General features: G+C 37.5%; 1 protein-coding gene and 1 pseudogene across 1 annotated transcript; one reads left to right on the top strand and one right to left on the bottom strand.

Moving 5' to 3' along the window:
* Window positions 1-6501: 6501 nt before the first annotated feature.
* On the bottom strand, window positions 6502-15050 carry LOC137744290 (protein TWIN LOV 1-like; annotated as a pseudogene).
* A 3393-nt stretch (window positions 15051-18443) lies between these two features.
* On the top strand, window positions 18444-21064 carry LOC137744019 (laccase-7-like). The gene is made up of 6 exons (XM_068483880.1): window positions 18444-18533; window positions 18767-18918; window positions 19211-19455; window positions 19563-19691; window positions 19785-20732; window positions 20830-21064. Exons 1-6 carry the CDS (start codon window positions 18444-18446, stop codon window positions 20958-20960), a joined length of 1695 nt encoding a protein of 564 aa, XP_068339981.1. The 3' UTR covers window positions 20961-21064.
* The last annotated feature ends 1834 nt before the right edge of the window (window positions 21065-22898 follow it).

Genomic DNA, 22898 nt, shown 5'->3' with positions numbered 1-22898 from the left:
TCAAAGCTACATGAAAATGTTGAGGATGATGAAATTATGACACCAAGATCGTCCGTTGCCATCACGATGCGCGATTTCTTCCCAGAAGACTTCTTCAATCACTCAGTCAAGACTCCTTGCTATGAAGATTGCAAGGAATGCCTCTCTAAGATCGTTTGACAAATTCAAACACGCTCCTCGTTCGCACGAGCCTAAAAGGCGACAACCAAAGCTCCTCGTTCGCACGAGCCTAAAAGGCGACAAGCAAAGCTCCTGGTCCGCATGAGCATAAAAGGCGATAACCAACGCTCCTCGTTCGCACGAGCCTAAAAGGCGACAACCAACGCTCCTGGTCCGCATGAGCATAAAAGGCAACAACCAAAGCTCCTCGTTCGCACGAGCCTAAAAGGCGACAACCAAACGCTCCTCGTTCGCACGAGCCTAAAAGGCGACAACCAACGCTCCTGGTCCGCATGAGCATAAAAGGCAACAACCAAAGCTCCTCGTTCGCACGAGCCTAAAAGGTGACAACAAACGCTCTTTGCCTGCACGAGTTGAAACTGCAAGCGGCACCAAACGCTCCTTGCCTGCACGAGTTGAAACTGCAAATGGCACCAAACGCTCCTTGCCTGCACGAGCTGAAACTGCAAACGGCACCAAAACGCTCCTTGCCTGCACGAACTGAAACTGCAAATGGCACCAAGCTCCTTGCCTGCACGAGCTGAAACTGCAAACGGCACCAAAACGCTCCTTGCCTGCACGAGCTGAAACTGCAAACGGCACCAAACGCTCCTTGCCTGCGCTGAAACTGCAAACGGCACCAAACGCTCCTTGCCTGCACGAGCTGAAACTGCAAACGGCACCAAAACGCTCATTGCCTGCACGAGCTGAAACTGCAAACGGCACCAAACGCTCCTGGTCCGCAAGAGCATAAACTGTGTACGGCAAAATCATCAAAAAAAAAAAAAAAATCATCACTCATTTGAACTACGTCATGACTTGATCCCTCCTCAACCAAGGGTACGTAGGCAACTTGAAACTTCAAAACTTCAAGTACAGTCACATCATCAAAAAAAAAAAAAAAAAAAAAAAAAAAAAAAGGAAATAACACATCTTGGTGATGTATATGTTTTATCTGTATTTAGCACAATACACTAAATAAGTAAAGCATGTTCATTGATCTCCGAGAAATTACAAGTGCGTACAAAAAAAAAAAAAAAAAAAAAAAAAGAGATGGAGCTTTCATAAAGGTTGTTCACGTGAAGCCCCACTACTTGGGAAAACTACAGAAGCGGGAGGCATCAAAGAAGAGGCCTCAATACTTGGTGGAACGCTAGATGAGCCAGGAAAAAGGTGCCTCTGGAAAAAAGCAGCAAGCCTTTGACGGTCACTTTGACGGTCACTTTGAATTCGACCACTGGATTCTTGCAGCTCATCAAGCTTCCTCTTCATGCCCGTCGAATAGTTATTTGCAAGCACATGCAAACTTCTATTCTCGTGCTTAAGCTGTTTGATCTCTTGCTTAAGAGTTTCCACCTCCGCCATCAATGATTCCACTTGGCGGGATCGAGCAAGTAGGCGTTGGCCCATGTTGGACACAAAGCCTGTGCACTGAACACTGAGAGTTAGGGACTCTTGAACGGCCAACTCATCGGACCGTTCTGAAAGCAGCCTACTATCTTTTGGAGTGAGGAAGTTCCTAGCTACTATCGTAGCTGTTGTTGCGTCCTTCATCACAGAATCTTCACCTGTCAAAGGGCCATTAGAAGATAAGAAAGAAGGGCACCATACATTTACCTGACGCGGCGCACTCGGATCACTGCTGAGACTCAAATCTAAGCAAATGTTAGACGGGTTAGCCATTGTCAAAAGGTTAAAAGAGAAATGTGGATGGAGTAAAATCAGAAAGGGCCGAAGACGATTTTCACAAACGGGCGATCTTCAAAGTGTGCATGTTGGAGGTAATCGATACCTCTATAAAAAGCCAAGGCGACACGACCACCGATTCAAAAAATCGGATTTTCCTGCGTGAAGTTCGGCGACGCTTTCGCGGCTTTTCAGATAACGCGTTCAACTTTGTCAAAAGATCTCTGACAAAGTTGAAAACACGTGAAGGTTATCATCCCAACTACGCGCCTTTGCCAACAAGCGTGGTGACAGAGCCGCACCCGTGACTACTTTTTCGAAGAGGCACTCGCTCAGAAATCGAAGAGACGCTTGTTAAAAAATCGAAGAGACGTTTGTCGACAAGGGTAAAAGAACATAACCACCACTTGCTATTGGGAAATCCCTATATATGTCGACCTTCATCTTTTATGGCAAGGCAGACCTGAAAAAAAAAAATGCCCAACTCTTCCTCACCTCTGAGGGCGCACTCCCAGCAAAGCCTTTCGAAATACTCAATTTTTTCTTCTTCCCCAAAGAAGATACCAGATGCCTGGAGTGCAGATGACCCAGGAGGAAACGGTAGATTGAAGTATGTGGAGACAAGCACAACAAATACATATGCTGATCCATTCGCCGCTTCTTCAAAAGCAAAGGTATCTCATATCATCAAGGGCGAAAGCAAAGGTATCTCATATCATGCTTTTTCCCTGTCTTTTCCTTTGCCCTTGTTCTCACCTGCCAAGACAAGGACAGAGAAAGCAATATGTCGGAACCTCCACTCAAACTTGCGCTGCCACCAAGAAGTGAGGGTCCATTCAAATGCAAGGTTTGCATTCAACTCCTGCATCAGAGGACAAATACTACAAGAGAAGATGCCACACCTGCATAAGGAAATACCACTTCTGCAAAGGGGAGCAAGTAAGGCAAGTAAAAATGATACATCGAAGCATGTGGAGACAAGCACAACAAATATATGTGCTGATTCATTCGATGCTTCTTCGAAAGCAAAGGTATCTCATATCATGCCTTCTCCATGTCCTTTCCTTTGTCCTTGTTCTTACTCGCATGGCAAAGTGAAAGAGAGCCATCAGCCGGCACTTGGAGTCAGTCTTCCGATCTGGAACCGACTACCTGGAATCTGTTCCCTAGTTGCTTACCTAGCGTTGTTCTCGAGTAGTCATCTTCAACGGTTGATACACTTCCAGAGAAGAGACCACATCTGCTTGGAGAACAGCTAAGATGAGTGACAATGAAACATCAATCTTGTGGATAGTCAGCAAACGCAACAACTGCATATGCTGAGTTATCCTCTAACCCTCTTCAATACGAATTGGAAAGATTGAACAAAGAAACAGGTCATCACCTCCACCTCGTGCTTGCCTGCCATGTGTCTGAATCCTGAAACCGCTCATGGTCCTATTTTCACTCAAGATCAAGCCTCGATGGCCCTTGAAGAAATCACAAGCCCGATTCAAAATCAATTGTTCTCCACCCTTGAATCAAATTCAACTCCAGATAAAAGGAGTAAATTCAGACCTTCAGGGGAGACCAAAAGAATTTGCTGCCCAATTCAAGAGTAGCACAAAGGAAAATCAACGATTGGAGGAAACCAGAAAATCTTCCAGTCGAACTCAAGATCAAGCCTCGATGGCCCTTGAAAAAATTTCCTGCTGCCCAGTTCAAGAGTAGCACAAAGGAAAATCAACGATTGGAGGAAACCAGAAAATCTTCCAGTCGAACTCAAGATCAAGCCTCAATGGCCCTTGAAGAAATTTCCTGCTGCCCAGTTCAAGAGTAGCACAAAGGAAAATCAACGATTGGAGGAAACCAGAAAATCTTCCAGTCGAACTCAAGATCAAGCCTCAATGGCCCTTGAAAAAAATTTCCTGCTGCCCAGTTCAAGAGTAGCACAAAGGAAAATCAACGATTGGAGGAAACCAGAAAATCTTCCAGTCGAACTCAAGATCAAGCCTCAATGGCCCTTGAAGAAATTTCCTGCTGCCCAGTTCAAGAGTAGCACAAAGGAAAATCAACGATTAGAGGAAACCAGAAAATCTTCCAGTCGAACTCAAGATCAAGCCTCAATGGCCCTTGAAAAAATTTCCTGCAGCCCAGTTCAAGACTAAGCCTGTGGAAAATCAACGATTGGAGGAAACCAGAAAATCTTCCAGTCGAACTCAAGATCAAGCCTCAATGGCCCTTGAAGAAATTTCCAGCCCAGTTCAAGACTAAACCTGTGGAAAATCAACGATTGGAGGAAACCAGAAAATCTTCCAGTCGAACTCAAGATCAAGCCTCAATGGCCCTTGAAGAAATTTCCAGCCCAATTCAAGATCAAGCCTCGACGGCCCTTGGGTTGACATCTACATTAAGGGACTTCAAAACGCATCTTCTACACGTGACAAGCACATGTCTACGACGCGCCTTGAAGTGGGGGCATTTGTAGACATCGAAATTTCAGTAAAACAAATGTTCACCAATGCATTAAAGTTTTGACGTGTCAAGGCATACATGGCATACGCCACGTGTTGTACAAATTGTACACATGGCGTGTGACTCAACAAAATAGGAAGAAATACCCTTGAAGATTAAATAAGTTTTTCTTCTCATTTTGGGCAATGACAAGGTAAGCACATTTCAATCCATTGAAGATCAAAACAAGTTTTTCTTCTCATTTTGGGCAATGACAAAGCATACACATTTCAAGTTTAAAATGGTGTTAAGTGGGAAATTAGGCCATAAGTTAGACCACTTCAAGTTTAAAATGGTATTAAGTGGGAAATTAGGCCATAAGTTACACCACTTCAATTTCAATATTGCATTAAGTGGGAAAATTAGGCAATGGTGCTTGGAAAGGAAAAAAATATTTTGTGGTGGTGATTCATTCTCAAAGCCTATAAATAGGCTTCTCCATCAAGGTATCAAGCATCAAGGAATTCACAAATACATTTCTCTACTCCAAAATTAGAAGAGAATTCCCCAAATCCTTGAAGCTTTGAAACTCCAAAGCTCTCAAGCATCCAAATTCCCAAGAATTCCGAAGGATCAAGAAAGCACTCTTCGTTCTTCGTCAAATCCTCCTTCAAGATCAAGCCCCAACGGCCCTTGAAGAACTCCCACCAACTCAAGATCAAGCCCCGACGGCCCCTTGAAGAAAGTGTTCATCATTCATCATCCGTTCATCCTAAGATCAAGCCCCAACGGCCCTTTGGATCAACAACCTCAACAAACCCATACACCCATTCTTCAAGATCAAGCCCAACGCCCCTTGAAGATCCGTTCAACAACTGTTCACCCAAGATCAAGCCCCGACGGCCCTTGGATCAACAAACAAATCCACACATCTATTCTTCAAGATCAAGCCCAAAAGCCCTTGAAGAAAACCAATTGTTCATTCAAGATCAAGCCTCGACGTCTCTTGAAGAAAACCAACCGTTCTTCAAGATCAAGCCCAAAAGCCCTTGAAGATCCGCTCATCCATCAACATTCAAGATCAAGCCCCGACGACCCTTGGATCAACAAACAAATCCACACACCTATTCTTCAAGATCAAGCCCAAAAGCCCTTGAAGATCCGCTCATCCATCAACATTCAAGATCAAGCCCCGAAGGCCCTTGAAGAAACTTACAACTGTTCATCCAAGATCAAGCCCCGACGGCCCTTTGGATCAACAACTCATCAATAAATCTACATCTTACGAAGATAGAATCAGAGGACCAAATTTGAGAGAGATCGTAACCCCAAAATCATAAACACAAAAATATTATTTTGTACACGTTATTCTGGTTTCTTGTTTCAAGGAATCTTTCGTGTTCACACCGGGATGTGACAATTTGGTATCAGAGCCAATCTCTGGCTAGAAGTGTGCCGACAAGGATGTCGGGCCCCTAAGGGGGATGGATTGTAACATCCTACATCACCCAAAGGAGTGGATCATGTAAGCCTTATATGTATATTCCCATCTCTACCTAGCATAAGGCTTTTTGGGAACTCACTGGCTTCGGGTTCCATCAAAACTTCGAAGTTAAGCGAATAGCGCGCGAGAGCAATCCCATGATGGGTGACCTATTGGGAAGTTCTTGTGTGAGTTCCTAGAAATAAAACCATAGGGGCATGGTCGGGGCCCAAAGCGGACAATATCGTGCTACGGTAGAGTTGAGCCCCGGATGTGGTGGGGCCCAGGCCGAGATGTGACAAAGTTAAACTAGAAATAAGAAATATTTTTTATATTACTATTTTTTTTGTTGAGTCAAACGATGTGACAACCCGTCCCTTATTTTATGATTTTATTAATTTTAAAATAGTGAATTGACAAAAAAGTTCTAGAGGCGAGATTGTTGACTTTTCGTTGACCGTTTTTCATGAAGTATGCGAGCTATTATTTTACCGTATTCTCAAAGTACCTGATGGTACAAACGCGTAGGCGCAAGCGAAATCGAATTCGAGGTTACAATGAAGATTTTACGGAACTACGAATCTGAAAAATACTTTTGTAAAATTACTATTTTAGTTATTTTTATTTTTATATTATTTTAATTAAAATTTTTATGGCCATGGGGCCCACATCCCAACTTTCCTCTCCTACCTTGCCATCTGGCACACTGTCTCCCACATTTTGGGATTCTCTCTTTCCACTCACCCATCTCTTTCTCCCCTTCTTTCTCTCAATCTCCTGGACCTCTCTCTCTCCTCTCTGTGCTCCGCTGCAGCACTGCCACCACTCACCTCGTCAGCAAGCCGCACCCCCATCATCCTCACCTCGTCTATCTCTCTACCTAAGCCCAAAAAAAAAAACAAAAAAAACAAAAACTCGAACAACTCTCGAACCCGCACTCATATCGGGAAAAAAAAACTGAAAATGGAGAACTGAGGCGAGTTCTCATCGTCTCCAACAAGGTAACGTTCGAAAACCCTTTAAAACCTAGTAGATTGTGTTTTGTTGTATATTTCAAGTAGTTTTGAGAAGTTTGGTGACTTTTGGAACGCAAAGGAAGTTTCCCAACCAATTTGAAGTTAAACGAAGCCGAGGAAGTTTCCCAGGCAATTCCAGTTCTAGCTTTCTCCTTGCTGGGTTCTGCGGGTGTAACCCGCGAGTCCAATAGGTCAACACGACCTGTTTTATATATATATATATATATATATATATATGTATATTAAAAAAAAAAGGCTTAACCCCAAACTCACCACAAACCATAAGCCTAAACCTTTGGGCCACTTTTCCAGCCCGGCCCATTTTTGAAATGGACTCAGAATATTATGAGAATATTCTTGAAATATTCCTTGTGTTGACTTTTTCGAAATTTCTCAGAAACCCTTCTAGGCTAATTTCGATGCCCCGAGTCTGTTTTTAACATCCATTTAGTGAAATTCTAAATTTTTAACGTAGTTTACCACTGGGGTGTCTGGGTTGACTTTTTAGGGTTGACCATTTACATTTTACGAAAATTGTCCGGGACCCTTCTTACCGTATTTCGACACGCTGATTCTGAATCCACCGTCTGTTTCTCCAAATTCAAATGTTTTAATTGAGTTTTACTAATGGGTCTCTATTATGCTTAGGTACGATTAACATCGGTGATCCATATTTACACGTTCAAATGGCTGTGACCTCATAAGTATGTGTGAGTGAGTCTTTTCTTTTATATAGTGTGTGTGTGTGTGTGTGTGCGTGTGCGTGTGCATGTGTGTGTGTGTGTGTATTTGTTAGTTTCCACATATAGATTTATTAATGAATTTTCTACGTGATTGCCATAATTAAATTAATGGTTATAAGGAAATGTTGTATTATTGGGAAATTATGATTAATCCTACGGGATGCACATGTAGACGGACTAAGGGAATGCCTTAATTATATTTACGGCTCGGAAATGGGATTATATTGACTAGAATTGTTGAATTATTGTGGCATGATTATATTTATGTTATCAGCTCATCGTGTGCTACACTGGTGTTAGTACTTGCCCGGGCTAGGACCAGTCTTCTAGTGTATATTCACATCGCACCGTACGCTCACTTTGGATACATTGTAGGTTCCAGTCTTGTTCTAGATTGTTATAGGCAATTAGGACTCGTATGTGATGCACACAGCGCCAGTCTTTACGTGATTGTAGTACTAAAGCGTAAATCATTATTACACCCAATCATGTTTATGCCAGAATACCTCTGCAATGAACTCGTATGTCAGCATATGACGATGAGCACTCATTTTGATATACGTTTATGTGAGTTATTATGGTTGTTGTACGCTATGGTTTATTTATGAAATTTTGTGAAATTTTGCATTTTCAAGTTGTTACTATTTATGGTAAGTATTATCATACTATATGTAGTATGCTATGTATTGAAACTATACTTGTTTTACGGTGAACGGTTATTACATTTTCAAAAAGGTTTTACTAAAATTTATTTTTAGGCCCACTAAGATTTATTTTTAGGCCCACTCACCTTCATTTTTTGCCCCTCCAGGTTTTAGTAGCTGAGCTTTCATGTTGACGAGGACTCTTGGAAAATCTTGGTATAGTGACTATATTCGATGGTATAATTCTCAATCTACTTCTATTGTACATTACTTATGCTTTGACATCACATGTGAATTGGGTTCAATCTTGCTTACATGCGCACTCTTGCATTTAGGCACTTTTAGGTTTAAATTTACTCACTTTTTCCATATCACTACACTTTATGGCTTCGCCGCCCTCTTGGTGACGGCCATCACAACTCGATTCGAAGTCCAGGTGGACATACCGAGTCAAGGTGTGTCAAACGACGCCATATCTTATACTTTTCTAACATTTTGTTTATTTTGTCTTCATGGTTTAGTGAAACTTAGGGATAAAGTTTAAAATTGACTTCATTATTATTTCTAAAGCAACCTAATCAACTATTATTTGCAAGCCTCTCCTTTGGCCTCATTTTTCTGTCAAACAATTCAAACTAGAATTCTTTGTATTTTCTTCCTATAATTTCGAATTTTTTACTGGTTACCTCGCTCTCTAACTCCAACTTAATTTTATTATACACTTCTTTTTTTATTCTTTCTATTAAATTTAACGTGTCTTACAGTTTTGTGAAGATTACTTTAATTGCTCATGTTATGAGTTCGAAATTTTTTCTCAAAACATATATGAAATTAAGGCCTTATCTCACAAAGAATTATGGCTCTGCCACTTAACCTTTTCACAGTAAAAAAATGTTTTGTGGACTTTATTAAATTAGAAAACATTTTTTAATGATCGAATTTGCTATTATGATTATTCAGATAGTTTTTTCTTTTTTTTTTAATAGTCTAAATTTTCAGTTGAACAAAATATTACAATTATAATCAGATAAGTCGTTCCTCATTGATTTGAAATTTTCGGGTATGAAGGCGGAGATGGGGAAAAAATATTTATCAGAGTGTAATGACATGCCATCACCGATTCGACCCACTATCTTCCCCACATGCCCTTTGATTTTTACAAAAAAAAAAAAGGGGCATTAAGATATAGGTCCAAAAAATTGACGTACTATTGGCTTTAGTCCAATTTTTTAAAATTTCTGATTTAGGTCCACTTAACTATTTTTTTTAACCTATTTTACCCCTTGTTTTCAAATTTTGAATATTTAAACATCTGCAACCCACTAAACATTTAAAAAACGTTTCAATTATTTACCCGTTTAATAAAATAAAATATTTTTATCATAGATTAAGTTGCAAAAATATACAACCTAATTAAAAGGTACTAATACATAAATGTACATATACCTATAAGTAAGATATCAAACGAAGAAAATATATTTAATCAATAGGTAGATAAACGAATTGAGAGGTACAAATACACAATTTACCTACCTATAAGCAAGATAAATTACTATGTAATATAGGAAAACATATAGAAGCAATCTGTGGTAGAGATAGATAATAGAAATAGAAAAATATAATCTACCTATAATAGAGGTAGGTTATATAACAAAATCTTGTGATATAGGTAGATTAATATCGGCCATGAAACCAATTAATTTGAGTAAAAATACAACTCAAATGAAGATTCAATTTTGACCATGAAATTAACTAATTTGAACACAACCAGCAATTTGATGAAAGAAGCCAACCGACCTCCATTCTTTGATCAAACATGAATCAAATTTCATATATAGTGGAAGCCTGAGAAGAGAAGAGGAAAACTGAACAATGATGAAGAAGAAGAAGATTCGCAAGGCAAATGATAAATCCTAACTAAGAAAAAGGTTTTAGATAACAAACCAAAAAGAAATAATAGATAAATGAAGAAGAAATGAAGAGGCGTATCCTGACTTGGAGATATATAGGAAGTAATTTTATTCCAACAATTATCCTATCATTAAGGGAATTTTATTCTTTAAACCTCAAATAGGTAAAACTTATCACAAATACTAATCCTAAAATCAAGGGATAATATTGATTACTTACAAGTAATTTTAGGAGTAAATTGGTATGAAAATGAAAAAACTGACATGGAATATAATTGGACTTATCTCAAAAATGACTCACAAAATTGGATTCATATCAAGTTTCCCCAAAAAAAAAATGAAAATTAGTTGTGGGACCTACTCTACATAGAACTTTAACAATTTGAACCATCTATTTTGAAAGTCTCAATTTATCGATCATCCTTACAAAAATTCAATTCAATCTAAAATCATTTGACTGTTTAATTATCACGATAAAATTTCATGTTATAGAAACATCATTAACATTAAATGCGAAGTAGTAATGTTTCAAAGAAGACATTTTTTTGTATTATCATCATATATATTGGCTAAATTGTATTTCCGATGGATTCCAGATGCTGCAATTAATCAACAAAAAAAACTGTATGCAATTTTGACTATTTTGATCACCTATATATTATATTTGATAGTAAAATGAACAGAGCTTACGTGCAAGTGCAAAACATACGTCAAAAAACCAGATCGTGGTTGCCACTTTCCACTAGACCAACTTCTTATCTTTCTTCTCTTAGTTGTAGAGAAGTCTTCATTTAATTTATGTAAAATAATACAATTGTTCAAAGAAACAACAAAACAAAATAGGGTAAATCTCAGTTTACTATCCTCAAGTTTCGTGATTTTCAACATTTAGTACATGAAGTTTTTTTCATCTCAGAGTCATACCTAAAGTGTTAATTTTGAAACAGTCTCATACATCCGTTAGTCTGTCTGTTAAGTTTCTCGTTAACTGATGATGTGGCGCTCATGTGGACAATGATTGGGCGCCACGTGCAAGGCCGTCTCTGAGATTTCAAGGGCCCTATTCGGAATTTATAAAAGAGTCCCTCCTTAAGATAGTTAAAAAAAAAATAAAAAAAAAAAACCAATGTATTGATGTTAGAAAACAATCACTTAAATCAAAACAAACTTTAGCACTCACTGATTGCAAGTTTACAAATGTCATTAATTATTCTTAAAAAAGTTGCTAACACAACATTCACTAAATAATCAAAAGCAGTTCAATCTTAAACAACCAAACATGAAGAAAAAAACTTCAAAACTCTAACTTTAAAATTTCCCTTGAATATATGACATTATTATATAAAAAAATTGAAAACCCATCGTTTTTTGGGGTGTTATTATTGACAATGAGAATATCTCATTGTACTCTAAATTTTTATATTGAGTAATGCTAGGGAGACTAAATTTGTAGTTAAAATTTTGTAAATTAGACATATGAGTTTATATACGTGCTTATTTCTTATTGGTGACACATCATTTAGTTTACAAATTTAGTCTTTTTAGCATTACCGTTTTATATTTAAAAAGAAAAAAAATTACGCTTATAAGGAATGCAATGAGATTTTAAAATGCTAACAAAAGCCATTTTCTAAATATAGAACATTATTACATAATATTAGATAGCAAAATTTTGGGGGCCCCTTCAAATTTGGGGTCCTGTGCGATTGCACCTTTCGCTTTCCTCCAACGCCCCCTCTGACCACGTGTCATTAAGGGGCTCACGTAGAAATTAAAAATTAAAAAAAAATTCCCGTCCAAATTTAAAATATTAAAATAATTAATTAAATTAAAAAATTAAAAAAACAAAAAAAAAAATACAAAACTTAGAACCCCCTTCATCTTCCTCACCCGAGACCCTCCATGGCTCCATCCCCTCCAATGCAGATTCCAATGACAAAACACGACCCAAATCAACCAAAGAATCAAAGCACACCTCTTTTCGACATGATCAGTAAACAATCTCACTCATCCTAGACCCCTCCTCACACAAACCAACGCCATTTCTCCCACCAGACCGCCTCAGCTTCCTCGAAATCAGAATCTGAACTCACACGAAATGGAGAAATTTTTAGTTATGACAGAAACACAAGTGGTACACAACGTGTTTTAATAGGAGTCGTGGGAAATTTTATTTTTTAAGTTATTAACTTTTTAGCATACATATCTCACCATTTGTATAATGACACGCCAAAATTTCATGTCATATATTCTAACACACAAATTAAACCCTATAATTGTAGTATGGGTAAGTAGGGATCGTTCTAGGCCGGGGATTAGGAGGTATTGCTAATCTACTTAAAACTGACTCAAAAACACAAAACTAGGCTTGAAAACATAGCTTTTGGGAGTGTTGGAGCGTTTCTGGGGTGTCTTCTATCCTTGTTTTAGTTTTACAATTATGTTGATTTCGTTGTTAATTTCTACAATTATGTGGAACTAATTTCTTTTTAGTTAGAGGTGAATTCAAAGCCATGAACATATATGTGATATGAATTGATTTTCTACAATATTGTTTCGTAAAACATGAATGCGATTTATTTATCTGTTTGATTGATACTTATTCTTGTATGTTGATTAAGGATGCTTACTTAGTTTGCATACATGAATTTGATGCTAAAATATAAGGGAATTTCACCTAATCGTTATGAACTTATATTTACAAGTAGTGGAAGTCACTAGTCATGATTGTGTTAAATAAATCCATGGCAGAAGTATCATGCAGTTCATAGTTACGAATCCCTTGTCAATGCTTATGATTTTCACAAAGCTTAATGATCTTTGATTGTATCTCTATTATGCTGTTCATGTAGGAAACTATTGAAGAATAATTTGGTTGTCAATACGTTATCCATCCAATTCAATGAGATTAGGAAAATCTGAAAGTTAATTTGTACTTCTCATGATTAATTTGGGGCATTGTCATTCATGGTTTAAAGGAATAATAGCTAGAAATCGATTTATATGAATATGTGTCATGTGTGGAGAACGACCCTCTAACTAGCCTTTCACTCTTAAAACACCCAATTTCGTGTCTAACCTGTTTAGTTTATGCAATCTGTTTAGTTTAATTAATTTCGTCCAAATCAATCCCCCCCTTTAATTAAGTGTGTTAGATTAGTTAGAAACGTGTTCAAATCTGTCCAATTTAGTGTTTTGAGTCTGTTTGCTAGTATTGTGTTGTTTAGAGTCTGTTTAGTGTGTTTTGAGTTTTTAGTGTCTGGTTGAGTGTTTCTAAGTCTAGTTTTGTGTTTTTGAGTCACATTTGTGTAGATTAGCATCCCTAGTTAATCCCCGACCTAGAATGATCCCTACTTTCATATACTACAACTATCTTAATAAGGTTTAATTTGTGTGTTAGTTTCTATCACATCAAATTTTCAAATTTTGGTGCCGTCGCCGAGGAACGAACCCGAGTCACCCCCGTGACAGGCGGGAATACTTACCACTATACTACAACGACAATTCACACCATCCATCTCTCACCACAATTCACACCACACATCCATCACACATAGAAGAGAGCAATTGAGAGATTTTTAGAGAGTTTCAAAGGTGTGCCATAGCAAGGAGAAGGAAGGAAGGGAGAAGTCTTTGTGCCGTGCCTATGCCCAAGCTTTTGGGAGTGCTGAAGCATCTCTGGGCTGTCTTCTATCCTTGTTTTAGTTTTACAATTATGTTGATTTCGTTGTTAACTTTTGCAATTATGTGAAACTAATTTCTTTTTAGTTAAAGGTGAATTCAAAGTCATAAACATGTATGTGATATGAATTGATTCCTCCAGTTATTGTTTCGTAAAACATGAATGCGGTTTACTTATTTGTTTGATTGATAACTTATTTTTGTACGTTGATTAAGGAGGCCTACTTAGTTTGCATACATGAATAAGTTATCAATCAAACAAATAAGTAAATCGCATTCATGTATTACGAAACAATAACTAGAGAAAATCAATTCATCCATCACACACAAACTAAAACTAACTAAAATTACTCCGTGTACCGATCACGTTGAAAAATCACTCCGCGAAATGGATCACCCTCCCGTCCTCCTTCCCAAAAACAGGACACATATGAAACAGCATCCAAAACGGCATCCCGTCTTTCCGATAATTCAGCAAATTAACATGGACAGCTCGCTCCTCCCTGATGGCCTCCCGGACCACCATGACCGACCGCCTGCAAGTCCCCGGACCCTGAAACACTCTGCCGTTCCTCCCGACCACCTCGTTCTTCGAATATCCCGACATTTTCAAGAACCCTTTGCTCGCAAACACGATTGGGTGCCCGGAAATCCAAGGGTCAGTGATCATGAAGCTGTCGGCCAATTCCCCCAGAGCTTCCTGGACCCAGAGCGAGTAGCGGCTGATGAACGACTGCTCAATTAAACCCAGCTCCGATTCCATCGTCCCTATTCTCCAATCACTTCCACAAAACCTTCGCTGCTCTGTGTTCGATCGGGTCCCAATCCCATGTGGGCACCCGTAAAGTTAAAAAATTGGAGAAAACCCAGTTGAGAAAACGAGCAGAGAACGCAGAAATTCAAACAATTTTATCAATTGGAGTCGCCCATTGATTACTGAGTGAGTTTTTTGATACATGAAATGTAAAGATAGCAGCTTTGATGAACATTTCTTGTGAGAAAGTGAGCTTGTAGTGAAAGGGAACCCATCAGGATTTTCAAATTCGAAAATATCTAGTGCAGGTTGTTGTGTTTTCGAATGAACAATAATCGCTGAGAAATACCCATCAATCGTTTTTTGTTTAATTAGTGCGAAAAATAAATAAATCTGAATTTCCCTTTTTTTCTGTAGCAATATTTGACACAACAGTGTGTACAAACCCACGAAACAGAGAGGCTGTAGCAAACTGTGCAGAGTCACAACAGTGTGTACAGGACTTTCAAATTGGAATTGAGATTGGGCTCGAGGGATTGGATTGTTGTGGTCTGGATTCTTGGGGAGAAGGACCTTTTGGGGTTTTGGGACACCCTTGCTTCTGGCGGGTCGGGGGTGAGACTTTCAGTTCGACATGTTCTCCCTCGCACTGAGTCCGATCGGCTTTCGATTGAGGGCAAGAAGAAAGGAGGGGATGGAGGGGTGGAGCCGTGGAGGGGGGGGGAGGAGATGGAGGGATGTCGGGTGGGGAAGACGTTCTGAGTTTCTTTTTTTTTTTAAATACTTTTATTTAATTATTTATTTTAATATTTTAAATTTGGACGGAAATTTTTTTTTTGAATTTTTAATTTTCACGTGAATCACTTAATGACACGTGATGCTCAGTTATTGTTCACAAGGGCATCACATTATTAGTTAATGGGAACTTAAGAGCCAGACTAACGTATATATGAGACTGTCTTAAAATTAACATTTTAGGTATGACTCTTGAACGAAAAAAATTTCATCTACTAAATGTAAAAAACCATAGAACTTTAGGTAGTAAACTGAGATTTACCCAATAAAATAAAAGCACGTAATTAGGCCACCATATATAGACTCGATCAAAGGTGTTTTACGTGTGTGAATTTTTAGGGTTCTTTACAGTTTTTTTTTTTTTTTCCTGATACGATTTCAATATATCACCAAATCATCAACCACGGAAAGTTAATATATATAAATGAGAAGGCGACAAAAGGGAAATAGATAGAGCGATTACTTTTGCTTTTAATACCTGTAGTTTCCTCCGACAAAGACAGACGAAATCGTTGATTCCATAGAAGAACTTTTAAGCCTAATTAATAATTTAATTAGATGAGTCAACCAAGTTAAAATAAATTTTGAATGTCCTTGCATCTTCAAAGGTCGTGGCTGCGATGGTTTGGTGTTACGAGGATGATTCTTTATCCTTTTAATTTATTTATTATTTTATGTCTTTCTATTTGAATAATCATGATTAAGTCACGTCAACATCTTATACTAATTTTTTTTATAAAGATAATAAAACAAAAAATAATATATGAAAGAAGAGAATGAAAGAGAATGAAAGAGAATGAAAATATAAAGGTAGAGAATCCTCCTCCGGTATTACGGGTTAATTCAAGGTTTATGTGATGTGAAATATATGGATGTCGTCCGTTTCAGTCATGCGGCTTTGTTCTGCTTTAATGCTTTCATTTTTGAAATTATTATTTTTTACATTAGTCACTTTGATGTATAATTAAAGTATATAATAAATATCGTTTTTATATATAACTCACTTTTGCAATTGTACGGGTATCTGTGGTGGATTCATGATTCAAATTTTGGGGAGTCTCAATGTTAGATAGAAACGAAAAGCAAAGAGCGTAAAAAATATTTTGGTTTATTCAGTGAGGTATTTTGTCGAACACTTGATGAATTTGTTATCATTAATCAAATCATGTTACACATATATCAACAAATATCGACATATGCTGAAGTAATTTAATGAGTGATATCGAGAGAATTTGTACTGTCTCACAATCTGTTAAGATATGTTTAGTAGGTATTACATCAAATACTTAATATATATATAAAAAAAAATCCGTATTAAACATTTGGAGGTTCCTCACATTTATGTTCTAAAATTTTGGATAGTCTTACACTCAAAACGAATAATAAAAATTCTTGGATAGTATGTTTATTCATCCACGATATCGACACGAATGATGTTGATTCTTGAATAGTCGATTTGAGTCATAAAATATTTTTGTCAACAGCTGCACCGCATGCGTATTGACCATGACGGCTTCAGGAATCAGAACGTGTCTTTTGAATATGACACGATGATTAAAATAGGCTTGACAATGTCTTTGAAGTGACCATTGATACAACTGTGGAAGGTGCCCTGCAGAAGTTTTGTATTTCTGGGATTTTAATAGGGACAAAGATTGTCTGCCTTATCACTTTTGATGTTTTCTATGCTATTCTGTTTTGTAAGATCATGATTAAGTTATGTTCATATTTTATATTATTTTTTTATAGAGATAATAAGATAAAAATAAATAATAATATAAAATATTAACGTGGTATAACCATGATCACATAAACAAAAGAACACGCAAGGACACCGAAAGAAAGTAAGAAAGCAGACTGTCTTTGTCCTTTTAGGTCAAAGATGGAATGTACGTGTAGTAGTTTAGCCTAGGGTTTCACCAAATGAGAAAATGAGCTGAAAATACCAATTGAGTCCCTGTCTGTCACACGACAACGAAAATAAAGTAGTTTTTTTTACTCAATTTACGGAATAGCATAAAGTAAGACACCAATGATACAAGGAGTTTAGATACACAAATATAAAGTTTAGGGATAAAAATCTAATTTTGTATCGGGGATAGCTAAAAGTAAAATTTTAATTTAGATAAAAATTGCATCCCCCTTTGAGGAGATGATCACATTCTTTCTTGTGAATAATGTATCTTGATTGTACAAAATTTATAATTGAAATTATTCAATTTTTTAATCTTCATTCGAATAACATCTATATCAAAAATAATTTTAATCGGAGATCATTTAATCATTTAAATGTATAGAACGAATCGACAGTGTAAGTATTAAGTAACATATTCATGATGAACCGTCCATTTTTTCGATATATTCGGATGCTTAAACGATCTCCACTTCAAATGATTGTTTGTATGAGTGATCTTCAAATGAAGATTAATAAATTGAACGTTTTCGATCATTGATTTTATTCGGTTAAAATAAGTTATTCGTAAATACATAATATATACATCCTCACATTGAGAAATGCAAGCATTATTCTTAATTTATTAAGTACTGAGAATTCCTCCTAAATTAAATTAAAAGAAAGAAAGAAAAATATTTACAAACACACACGAACTTTTCCACTTTATAAAAAAACGAAATTTGGTATTTCCAATGTCAACGTTCTTCCGAGCCGATCAGTTGTTTACCAATCGAGAAGAAGTCTTATTATGTTTACATTGAGAATTCAAATCCAAATCCAAACGTGTTCTTCTAGTTCGTCAGCCTGTAAAGTACGTAGATTGGCCACGGTCAAAAGGATCTTATTCAACATGGTTTGTTTGCTTCCAGAACCAAGTTTCTGACTTCTGTTCATATATCTTTATGCTAGCATTCTCCGATGAATCGCCTACTTAATCAAACTGTTAGCTGGATATACAATACCAGTCATTTTGTTCTACTTTTCAAAGTCCTTAATTAACAAAATGATAAAAATTTATTACCTACTTGTGGAAATAATGGGTTCGCAGCTTCTTTCCAAATGCCTATATATAAACAACATATATCGATCTCTAAGACATCACAAGAGTAATACAATACCTTCATAACAGTATACGATTCTCAAACTTCTCATTTCCCCTTCAGCTAGTTCTTTAATTTCTTCCCCATGGCACGCTTAGCATTTGTGCTAGTTTGTGCTGTAGCTCTATTGGCTTCTTCAGTAGCCTCTGGTGCAATTGTTGAGCATTCTTTTAATGTAAGTCTGTTCCCATAATGGCTAAAGAGCATTCTGACATCCAAAATTACTTCTGATTCAATTTGACAGAAAAATTCAAAATTTTTTTGGGTCATAGAAGCGGCTTTTAGAAACAATATTCAAACAAGCCCTTTGGGATCCTTGTTTTGTCATGCATATTTCCTCACTAATTATTTGAATGTTTCCTTTGAATAATAGTAGTCATAATTTTCTTTTTATTTCTATTGTTTCAGGTAAACAACATGACAGTTAGCCGACTGTGCCGGAATCAATCGATTACTGTAGTAAATGGGAGCTATCCAGGACCGACAATATATGCACGAGATGGAGACACACTTATTGTCCACGTTTTAAACCAATCACCCTACAACATTACTATTCACTGGTAAATATTAGTTTACATATCCAAAATCATTTACCCCTCAACATATTCTAGAACAAAACAAGAATTCTATTTGAACACACTTACTAACGCACCCTTCAATAAAGATGACCCAACCAAATTATTTAGGACCCACATGTGTTACAGAGTGTGAGTTTTATGTATCTAAATCACTTTACTTGGAACCAAATGCATACCCATATTTTCTTAGTCATTTTTTTTCTTGATTAACAATCCCCCAGGGGAACGTTGGGTTATGTTTTGTTCATGTTGTAAAGTTTCTTTCTTAATGCAGGCATGGAATCTTTCAGCTTTTGAGTGCATGGGCGGATGGACCTGCATATGTAACTCAATGCCCTATACGTCCTGGACAAAGTTTTACATACAAATTTAATATTACCGGACAAGAAGGTACCCTTTGGTGGCATGCCCACGTTTCGTGGCTCCGCGCAACTGTCCATGGAGCACTCATAATCCACCCAAAAGTCGGTCGGTCCTTCCCCTTCCCCAAGCCCGCCAAAGAAGTTCCCATATTATTAGGTAATTAACAATCAAACTATACAATTCAACTTAGTTTACATTAATCATGAAACACACTTAAACGGTGATTTTTATAACTAATTATAAACCGGTTGATGGAATTGCAGGAGAGTGGTACAATGGTAATGTTGTTGACATTGAGGAAGAAGCCCTAGCTACCGGAATTGCTCCTACCGGTTCAAATGCTTACACCATAAATGGACTTCCCGGTGATCTATACGACTGCTCTCAAAATCGTATGTAATCATGCATGCATGCACGTCAATTTATTTATTTTTATACACTACTTTTGCATGATGAATATTAATAATTTAACATCAATTTATCAGAGACATATCAGCTCAGTGTGGTGAGAGGAAAGATCTACCTTCTACGCCTAATCAATGCTGCACTCAATAACCAACTCTTCTTCAAGATAGCCAATCACAACATGACAGTTGTCGCTATTGACGCCACCTATACCACTCCTTATGTCACCGATGTGGTGGTTACTGGACCAGGCCAAACCACTGATGTTCTCGTTAAATTCAATCAACCTATTGGATCCTATTTCATGGCCGCCACTCCGTATGCGAGTGCAAACATTAACTTTGATAACACAACCACCAGAGGCATCATCGTCTACAAGGGCTCTAGGTCATCAACCCCCATTATGCCCTCAATGCCTAACCCTCGCAACACACCGTTGGCCCACAAGTTCTTCACCAATCTCACCGGCCTCGCCGGCGGGCCCCAGTGGGTCCCGGTCCCACTCAAGGTGGACGAGCGCATGTTTGTGACAATTAGCGTCAACTTGGAGATGTGTCCGGAAAATGCCACATGTCAGGGCCCGCTCTTTAACCGATTGTCTGCTAGCATGAACAACGAGTCATTCGTGCTTCCGAGCAATACATCCATGATGGAAGCACAATTTAACAACGTGAGCGGGGTTTACACCAGAGATTTTCCTGACGAGCCTCCGGTCAAGTTTGACTACACGGACACGAACGTTAGCTTTGACCTGTCGTTGATATACGCCCCAAAATCAACCAAGGTCAAGACGTTGAAATTCAATTCAACGGTAGAGGTCGTGCTTCAAAACACAGCGTTCTTAGCGATCGAGAACCATCCGATGCATCTCCACGGCTTCAATTTCCATGTGTTGGCACAAGGGTTTGGTAATTACAACCCCATTAATGACCCCAAAAAATTTAACTTCATTAATCCACAAATACGTAACACAATTGGTGTGCCGGTCGGAGGATGGGCTGTCATCAGGTTTCAAGCAAATAATCCAGGTTAGTTTTCCTAAGCACCACATCAGTTAAATGTCTTGCATTTTAATTATATTATTAATAAGTAATTCTGATTATTTGTTGTAAACTATTGTCTCAGGTATCTGGTACATGCATTGTCATTTGGACGTTCATGTGCCGTGGGGGCTGGGCATGGCTTTTGAGGTTGAAAATGGACCGACGCCAGAATCCACTTTGCCTCCTCCGCCACTTGATCTGCCCAAATGTTAGAAGTTGTTTGGAAAACCTCAAAATATTGTTTCGTTTTTTGTATTCTTTAAATTATAATATCGTGGTCGATTTCATTCTTTTGGTTACAAATCAATAACTTTGTAATAAAATTAGTCACAGATGTATTGTAAAAGTTGGTCATCATTGTTTGGCTAAAATCACAATAAATTATTTAATCATAATATTTCAAGTAGTCTCCTAATTTATTCGCCGAATGACTTGACAACCTTTTGTTTACTTAATCCCGTTATCTCTGGTCTCTTTTCGTTTCTTTTTTTCTTTTTTTTTTTGTGAACAAGTAAAATTATCTAGTCGTATTCTTATTCATTAGTACATAAAAAGTCTCATGTTCAAGTTACATTGATGATAACAAAATTTAATATTTATGTTAATTACGATACCTAATTATGTCTGATTCATTGATTACTTCGTATAGACACTCCTCCTCTTAGAATTATCTCATCTTAGAATTACACTGGAATATCCTTGTTTGAAAAGGGCAAAAAAAAAAAAAAAAAGACAACTACATCACTTGGATCTCTCTGGGCTGTATTCCCTTTTTGAGAAGCAGGCTTAGGCCTAAATGATCTGAATCATAAAAAAGTTATTAAAGATAATCTTTAGTTTAGATCTTATAAACTAACAGCTGTTAATAATATCTTAAGAAAAAATGCATTCCTTGTAAGCTTTTTACTGAATCTTCACTTTACCTAACGTATAACATGCTAACAACTATGGACGTGACTGCTTACAATTTACTATTGTCCTAACTGACTATTACAATTTGATTTCACATGTATTAATAATTTCTCCAGCATGTGATTAAGTTGTGCCCTTGTTGTCCAAGTTGACTTCGAAATGAGTTGGCATCTTGTTATGATAGCCTTGATCACATTGCATGGTCGATTTCTATATGTGGGACGTGTATTCACCTATCTAATAGAGGTGATGAGTAAAAGTGAATCAAATTACACTACTGGTTTAAATGTGTGCGTTTTCTGGCATCATCTACTCTTAAACGATAAGGCTCTGGTACATGCATACTATTTGAAACAGAAATTTGGTGGTCTAGTATTAGGGATTACGCTTCATTAATGTTACAAATCTCCTCCAAAATTCCAGAGGAGCACCATGCAACATGCATGGCTATAAGGGACGAGGGGAAAATGCAGGATGAAGCTTTCTTCATGAATATTCTTGCGAAACAGGACGAGGGGCATGTGCTGAAGCATCGCTATAACTCGAAATTTCTTCCATGGCACGGTGAGGATTGGAACGTTGTTTTTCGCATCGATAAGGCAAGAATACTCCTGCATTTTAATTAAAACAGTTGACAAAGAATGTAAGTACATTTTTTTTACCCAAAAAATAAAAAAAGTTAGTACATCAAGTTAGAACACTCTAATACCACGTTAGATAATCACTAAAGCTCTAAGATTAAGAAAAATCGTCAATCTTCTGCGCGTAGATTTTGCGAGATCTTGATTACGTAACTTCTCCAACAGCCATGTTGAAGTAAAGCTCAATAATGTTAGGGCACCTGTGATAACACGCTGTTGAACAAAGCATATTGAGAACTCGAGGGTCGAAGAGGGTATCAGAGGAAATTCCAATTGCCTTCCTATCAATACCGCATGCCTTGATGCACTCATCCGTCTCTATGTACTCCGCCATCTTCTCTACCACCACTCCCGACGTCTTGCATTCGTGTCCAACCTTTCTGCCTTTCTTCACCATCGTCTCCAACAAGCGCTGTTTACCGAAAATGCGCAAATCTCATTTGGAAAATACTCACAAATAATCTCACCCATAAATTAAAACCAAGATTCTAAACACAACGCACAATGTTCTTAAGTTTAATTAATTTCGAAATGAACTATTAACACTTTAAAAATCTCATTCTACACTCCTCACAAATGTATTTTTCTTTCTAATTAT

Source organism: Pyrus communis, chromosome 9 (genome assembly GCF_963583255.1).
Source record: "Pyrus communis chromosome 9, drPyrComm1.1, whole genome shotgun sequence".
Taxonomy (NCBI): domain Eukaryota; kingdom Viridiplantae; phylum Streptophyta; class Magnoliopsida; order Rosales; family Rosaceae; genus Pyrus; species Pyrus communis.
This window is presented reverse-complemented; position numbering and strand designations above follow the sequence as displayed.